Source organism: Corylus avellana, chromosome 9 (assembly GCF_965113065.1).
Source record: "Corylus avellana chromosome 9, dhCorAvel1.hap1.2, whole genome shotgun sequence".
Classification (NCBI taxonomy): domain Eukaryota; kingdom Viridiplantae; phylum Streptophyta; class Magnoliopsida; order Fagales; family Betulaceae; genus Corylus; species Corylus avellana.
The window spans coordinates 23,246,673-23,254,241 of record NC_142498.1 but is presented as its reverse complement, the minus strand read 5'-3'; the positions used below and the strand labels follow the sequence as shown (position 1 = coordinate 23,254,241).

General features: G+C 41.2%; 1 protein-coding gene across 2 annotated transcripts; it reads right to left on the bottom strand.

The window, feature by feature from the left end:
• Positions 1 to 315: 315 nt before the first annotated feature.
• Positions 316 to 7,387, bottom strand: LOC132189163 (calponin-like domain protein). Of its 2 annotated transcripts, XM_059603747.2 has the most exons (8): positions 7,163 to 7,387; positions 4,174 to 7,016; positions 3,928 to 4,086; positions 3,632 to 3,811; positions 3,194 to 3,388; positions 1,779 to 1,877; positions 1,109 to 1,699; positions 316 to 972 (listed from the first exon to the last, which is right to left on the bottom strand). In XM_059603747.2, the coding sequence occupies exons 2-8, from the start codon at positions 7,000 to 7,002 to the stop codon at positions 613 to 615; spliced, it is 4,413 nt and encodes a 1,470-aa protein (XP_059459730.2). In that variant the 5' UTR covers positions 7,003 to 7,016; positions 7,163 to 7,387; the 3' UTR covers positions 316 to 612. The 2 variants fall into 2 exon arrangements, with proteins under 2 accessions (XP_059459730.2, XP_059459731.2); XM_059603748.2 differs by having other exon boundaries at positions 4,174 to 7,387.
• Between the last annotated feature and the right edge of the window lie 182 nt (positions 7,388 to 7,569).

Sequence of the window (7,569 nt, the reverse complement as noted above, 5' to 3'; positions counted from 1 at the left end):
TTTCACCATTTCAAAAAGGGATAAAATATAAATATAAAACACGAAGGTAAACGAAATTGCCCTGCACCCTGTACCCTGCACATATGAAGAGATTTCAACTATGTTTGTCAAAATTTTTGTTTTATGTTCTCAAAATAAATCATTAACAAACAATCTAAAACACAAAAATAAAGTCTTGAGGTTTTCATTGGGCGGGGCCAAACGGCCACTACCCGAAGGTCAGTTACCAGACAGAAGTGAGGAGCATTGTTCTCCTGCTCGGAAAAGGCGGCATCACAGAGAGAGAGAGAGAGAGAGAGAGAGAGAGAAGCAAACTAAAGCTAAAATCACCATATTTATTATTATTATATTAATGGAAACAACACTCGAAAAGTTTCTTGTTCTTAACAAACTCAATTAACAGGAAGCCAAATCTATTGTGGTGTGTGTGAAAGAAAAAAGCCACTTATAGTTAACTCAATAGAACTAGAGGAAAACAAATCCTGGGAAGAGCAAGAAAGAATTGCTTATATATATATATATATATATAGATAGATAGATATATATCTACGAAATACCTCACCAAACCTCTCTATAGCGGTACCTAGTTAATATGATGTATTGAGATTGTATTCAGAAACCAGACCATTGCAGCAGCCCAAAATCAAAAGAGAAGCCGCTGTTCCCCACCAAAAATAAGGCAAAAACAACCAATGCAGCAAGGAGGACCCACATCCATGGCTGCATCCTTCTCTTATTGCGGCTGCGAAGGGGCGGAGGAATAGCTTTTGCCTTTGTCTGTGGCTTAATAAATTGTGACGGTCTTTGGGACCTCTTTGTTACTAGCAAGGGCTTCTCCCCAGTTTCAGACTCGCTGGGAGTTTCAGTTGTAGTTTCAGAGCTTGGAGCAGATTCTCCTTCATTAGCACCATCAATGGCCTCTACTGCGGCAACCTTCTTTTTTTCCTTCTTCCTTGCTTTCTTTTCCCTTTCCTGCATATAGACCACATGCCATACTGAGTCGCCACAGAAAGACAGAAGAAAAGAGGAGAGGCATATGCACATATAATTGGGCTACCGCTAAAATGACAATTGAAGTAATGGAATTAGGAGCATTAGTGGAATTTACCTTCTCTTTCTGTTCAGCCTCCCTCTGTGCTTTTAACAAAGCCCTGGCTTGGGCCTTTTCTGCATTTCGCTTTTTCCTCTCCAGGGCCTCCTTGGCCTTGGCCTTCTCCTCCAACAACTGTTGCTCCCTCAACTTGGCTGCTTCCTCTTCCCTTCTCAGTTCCTCCGCTTTTCTGGCCAACTCCTCTTCCTCCTTTGTCAGCTTATGCTCTTCTTCTCTTGCTTCCTTAATCTCATCTCTGCCAGAAATAGTTGCTAATCCATTCCCCAAAGGTGCAGGTTTCACAGGCTTTTTAGATTTGGTTGCCTCATTCTTTTGTTCCACAGCTTTTGCGATGGGTTTTTCCATTACTTTTTCAGCTTCCACTTGTACATTTTGTTTTTCTTGTACAACAGCCGACTGCAGGGACACAGAGTTATCCTTGGCCACCCTGTCATTGACAAAATAGGGAATTTGAGGTGGCTCCTCGTCAGGACCAAGTGAACGGCCATCCAGTGTCCTCAGTCTCCTCAATGTACTCCTAGTGTTGCACCTGATGTATTCTTTCCGGAACTCATCGTCTTTGTTCCATAGTTCCATAACTTTCCCTACCTAAACAGTATATCTCAGTGAGTGCAAAACTAAAGCTGAATTGCTAGAGAAGAGCAACAAAAGACTGCATGTAAGTTACCTGGTTAACACAAAGCCGTTGCAGTTCCTCCCGATTTCCCTTTGATGCAAAATCAGTCGCTGCCGTAATGTCATCCTTGTACTTCCTAAAGTATTTGGTCTGCAGATTTGAAGGAATAAGAAATAGGGTCAATCTCTCTGTTTCAAAAATTTGCCTCTGAATGTTGACATTTTTGTTGGCCTTATATGCCCTCCAAGAGGTAAATATGTGCTAAGTTTGTTATGATTCCATGGCTTCTTCTTTTTTTGATAAATATTATTAAAAACGCAAAATACAACTCAGGTACTCATGAAGTATACAAAAGAAACATCTAAATAGGAGTAGAGAAAAGTACAAGAAAATCATTAAAATTAATCACCAAGCAAGCTGAAAATGCAGCTGTCCAAGTAAAAAGAGAATAAAACTAATCACCAATACACTTTGTTTTTTTCTTTTCTTTTCTTAACCAGAATATCTAAAAATACATGGTGCAAACTGATTATTAGTTCTGCAACATAAATAAGCTAGTGGAGTCAGCACATAATGGGAGAAAAATTCCTCTCTAAAACTATCAATAAAACAAAATGAAGTACCATCCACATGTCCTAGGCTTTTTTATAAGTAAATCAGTCTTACTAGAAAGAGTAGAGGGGCAACACTCAAGAACACAGAGAGTATACAAGAGAGACACCTAATTAGGAAGAAGAAAAAAACACACATCTCCTCATGCTTAAAAAAATAGTTACACTGACACAATATTCACAGTGCAATATAATCTAATTGGAAAATAGCTTCGCGCCTTATCATCTAGTTATATAGATTATCAAATCCGAATAAATTTTCCCATGTATTCTTCTAGTCAAAAGGCCTTGTCTGCACAATTTGGAGTTGCCTACATGTAAATTCATTTCAACTTTCTCCATCAATTTAGATGCTTATTAACAACATTTCACAAGGTAGACCGTCCTGCCAGAGTTCGCCTTGGAGCACTTGCTTTAGAACCCTTCACTTTTGTGTGTGTGTGTGTGTGAGAGACTATGTAGTTAAAAATAACTCTCCAGGAGATACAGTTCCACTGTAATTAAAAATAACTGAAATACATTTGAAGTCAAATTTAGTTGAGACTATGTAGCTATCTTCTTAAATGTGGCAGTAAAAGCTTCAAGAAGTTATAAAACATATGATGTTTCTACAATTAAAATCCTAGGATATTCACTAGTTGATTTTGACATGGCATGGATGCCGCCACATTTTGGCAAGACTTTCTATTCTGTGGTCTGATATCTTCGGAAATACCCAAGGGCCAAAAAAAAGTTACTTTATATGTTGACAAAGTCCAGCTAAGTATCCCCTAAAGGAAAATTCGTACGTGCATACTATACATATTACTCGGACATCAAACAAAAGGATCCTACGCAAATATCAAAACAACATACCTTCTCATACAATTGTTTTCTCAAGCCCTGTAAATGTGCATATGCTTCTTGGCGAATATCATCTGCAGCTTTAAACCGAGCTTGTATTTCATTCAATTTTTCACTTTCCTCATTGTACTTCTTTTTTGCAGCTTTAGTGACAGCTTCAGCTTTCAGAACATTGTCTCTGAGTATATCCAGCTCCTTCCTCAGAAACTGCAAATGCCGGAAAATTAGATTAGCCATTCAACGCCTAAACTGTAATACTGGAAAATAAGATTTAGCAATTGCACGCCACTCTGTAAAACTATTAAACGAGTAGTTATCCTAATAGATTATTACATAAATTTTTTATAAGTATTGAGACACAAGGTGTAAAAACTTAAAAGATAAATGTGCTCAAGTCACCTGCTAGTTACATAAATATTAAAACATAATGAGAACAACCAGAAACTGTACCTTCAATCGCTCTTCAATCTGCCCCTTCTGATCTAAAGCCTGCTGCACATCATCCTGCCCACCCATAGTAGAAGAAATCTGTTCACGATGTTGCTTCAATTGCTTGATTTCACGAATCAACTGCTTTTCTTCTCGCAGAGGCAGGGTCTCATGTTGAATGGCGTGTTCCATATTGCGTATCTGCATACAAGCAATAAATTGAAAAGATAAGCATATTTGCTTACAAGAAAACAAAATAAAATAGATCATAGAAATTCCCCCATTCAGATATCTGTAGAAAAAAGAGAAGTGCGTACCCTGACATCAATATCCTCTACAGAGATTGCATTCTTCACTCTGTTAATCTCAGATTGAGCAGAATCCATCTCCTGGCGTTTGGACCTAAGCAAGTTTCTTGCAGCTTTCTCTTCCGACACGGCAGCTTCAAAATTATCACCATACTCCTTCCAAGTGGCCTAATCATACAAGCATCGCAACAATAATATAAGAAGAAAAATCTTAGTCTACAAAAATATTGTAAATAGATTGTAAGGATTCCTCACCCTTTTCATTTGGATTTCAGCTCGAATAGCATCCCGACTTCGAGTCTTCTCATCAACTTGTAATTGAGCATGTTTGATCTGTTCTCTTATGTTTCCATCATCATATCTTGGGATCCTGATTAAAAAGTACGGTCCTTCCAAAGCATCAATGGTGGAATCTTCTGGGGAAGTTATTGAGGTTTCAGCACCGTGAACCACAGCAATGCCCTCAGTTCCTTGAAATGTTGGTTTGTCACCACTATCTATACCCGTGAACTGATCAACTCCATCTTCAACATCTACAGCATCTGGCACGCTGACTACTGCACTTTCAATCAAATTAGCCGAGGCATCTGGAACCTTGGATTCAGATTCAGTATCATCATCACGGGGTATATCCCTGCTACTTGGTGCGGGCATATTTTCAACTTCAGACTCTGATTTCACGTCAGCACCTAGAATAGTAGAGGATTCATTTTCAACCAAACCATTTACATGAGGTTCTACAATTGTAGCAGAAACAGAATGAGACTGGCCATCAGCACAGTCAATGACCCCATTTGAAATCCCAGATTCTATCTTCGCGTCAACACTTGAAAAGTCGGATACTTTTTCTTCAGAATCAATGGCAACAGAACCAGCCTCAGTTTCTGATCTTGCATCATCAGCATGGTAACTTAAATTGGTATAATCAGGGCCATTCTGAGCTTTAATAGTTTCATCAGGGCCATTCTCACCTTCAATGGTTTCATCATTGCCATTCGCACATTCAATGGTTTCATCAGGGCCATTCTCAGCTTTAATAGTTTCTCCAGGGCCATTCACGCCTTCAATGGTTTCGTCAGGGCCATTCTCGCCTTCAATGGTTTCGTCAGGGCCATTCTCAGCTTTAATAGTTTCATCAAGGGCATGCTCAGCTTTAACAGTTTCACCAGGGCCATTCTCGCCTTCAATGGTTTCGTCAGGACCATTCTCGCCTTCAATGGTTTCGTCAGGGCCGTTCTCGCCTTCAATGGTTTTGTCAGGTTCATTCTCACCTTCAATTGTTTCACCAGGGCCATTCTCAGCTTTAATAGTTTCACCAGGGCCATTCTCGCCTTCAATGGTTTCGTCAGGGCCATTCTCGCCTTCAATGGTTTCGTCAGGGCCATTCTCACCTTTGATTGTTTCATCAGGGCCATTCGCACAATCAGTGGTTTTGTCAGGGCCATTCTCACCTTCAATGGATTCATCAGGGCCTTTCTTACCTCCAATGGTTTCATCAGGGCCATTCACACCTGCAATGGTTTCATCAGGGCCATGCTCGGCTTTAATAGTTTCATCTGGGCCATTCTCATTTTTAATAGCTTCATCAGGGCTATTCTCAACCTGGATTTCTAATTTTGTATAATCAGCGGGACAAGAATCAGTGCCTTTGCTTCTCTCTGCATCTAAGTTTCCAACTTCAGTCTCTGGACTCTCATCATCGGCAACACAAGTTGGAAACTCCGTAATTGGAGAAGCCTCATTCCCAGCATCATCATCTGTATGATTGTCGGGAGCACTAGGGAAACTTTTGCCACTTTCAACAGGAAAACCCTCACATGCAACAGGGGAGGGCAAGCATTGCACATTTTGAGCAGACCCATTTTGTTCGGGCGTGTTTTGACTGGAATCAACCAAGTCATTCTCAAAAAAATTCTCTGAAATGCCATCCTGAGCATGATCGGTAGGCAAGCGATCTCCATTTTCATCAGGCACAACTTCTGTTTCAAACTGTGTATCAGCTACTTGAAATGAAGCTGTTTTTGAAGTCTGTTCCAAGTCCACCTCATGTTCCCTCAAGTCCTCTTCTACAGGAATCTCATTAGCAGCTGCATTCCCACAAACAAATCGGGAGGGCAAGCTTTCGGCGTTTTCAGAAGATCCATTTTGTTCAACTGCCTTTTGATGGCCGTCAACGGTTTCTGAAGGGCTGTCTTGAGCATGACTGGCCGGTGAGCCATCGCCTTTTTCATCAGAGACAACACCCCTATTACCAAATTCTCTTTCTAACTCTGTATCATTAACAGGACAAGGAGCAGTAGTTGCCTGGTTGTTCTGCTCCAAGTCTCCCACAAGGGCCCCTGGTGCACCACCTTCCACAGGAACCTCATTGGTCTCCATTTCCGGTTCCCTCTCCTGATCCAAATCATTTTGAATATCTACGTTAACTATATTATGAAATTCGTAGTTATCTTTCCTGTCCGTTGACGAATCTAATTTCCTTTCCTCCTCTTCAACCTTCTTCTCTTGGCCATCAATCTCTAGAGGCTCAGATGCAGCAGCTGAGTTTGAATTATTATCCTCCGCCTTGCCATCATCGACCTGCGTCGATGATTCATATAATTCAGACTCAGTAGCACCCGAAACCACAGGTTGTGATATGTTAATCTCTTCGGCATCCCCAGAAGACTCCTCAACATTACCCTTGATTTGCTGTTCAACCTGGAGCAGCTGTGGCTCAGATTCCACAACAGCCTCCGCCCCATTCTCCTCCTTAATACCATCGCCCTCTCCCTCTTTAATTCCACAATCCGACCCCTCCAAACCACCGTCATTCTCAACCACCTTCAACTCGGAAACTCCACCAGCACCGACATTCTCCACGTGCTCCCCATCCCCATTGAGATCCGACAGCTCAACGTGACCGTCAGAAACGGCGTCGCTTCCGCTTACGAACACGTAAGAGCCGTCGGCGTCGTCCTTAGTACTCGCACTGTTCCCATTAACCATCTCAACCCCGTTGTTTTCTCTCTGCGGATTACACTTCTCCTCAACTTCGACCTTTGGAACCTCACCAATTCCACGAGCATCCACCTCCGCCGTCATTGTCACGGGCAAGACTAATTCCCAAATCCCACGCAATCGTAGACAATAAATATAAATTAATGAAATGGCCGACAATTTGTTTGATTACTGAATTTCCTAACTGGGAGAACAAAAATGAGAAGAATTGAAGATCTTACGGGATCAGGGAGATTAAACTTACAGGAAATGAGGCCGGAGATTCAGATCCAGCGGTTGCAGAAACGAACGGATCGGGAGCGAGATCACTGAAAGAGCAACGCCAATGTGGGGAATTCCTCGCGTGGATCTAAGGGGCTCCGAGGTATGAGTACAGACAGAATGGCGTTAATGGCCTAGAGGGACAGGCGGAGATGAAACAGCTGGCGAGGGAAAGAGAGAGAGAGAGAGAGAGAGAACTGAATGTGGCTCTTTGATTGATCTGAACTCACATACCTCCATCAAGTTTTCTCTTTATATTCTATTTATTATTTATTTTATTTCTCATGTTATTTTCACTAATCATCAAATTTGTTTTTAACCATTGCATTTAGTTCTAATTATAAAATGGATTAACGTTACTTACTGGCTACTACCACTGGTTTTAGTTTT

Bases quoted from the DNA above. Each gene is read 5' to 3' on its own strand.
- LOC132189163 (XM_059603748.2), bottom strand. From the start codon at position 7,002: ATGACGGCGGAGGTGGATGCTCGTGGAATTGGTGAGGTTCCAAAGGTC. The intron at 1,700-1,778 runs GTAACTTACATG...TATACTGTTTAG, and splicing joins AACGGCTTTGTGTTAACCAG to GTAGGGAAAGTTATGGAACT. The intron at 973-1,108 runs GTAAATTCCACT...GTCTATATGCAG, and splicing joins AGGCTGAACAGAAAGAGAAG to GAAAGGGAAAAGAAAGCAAG.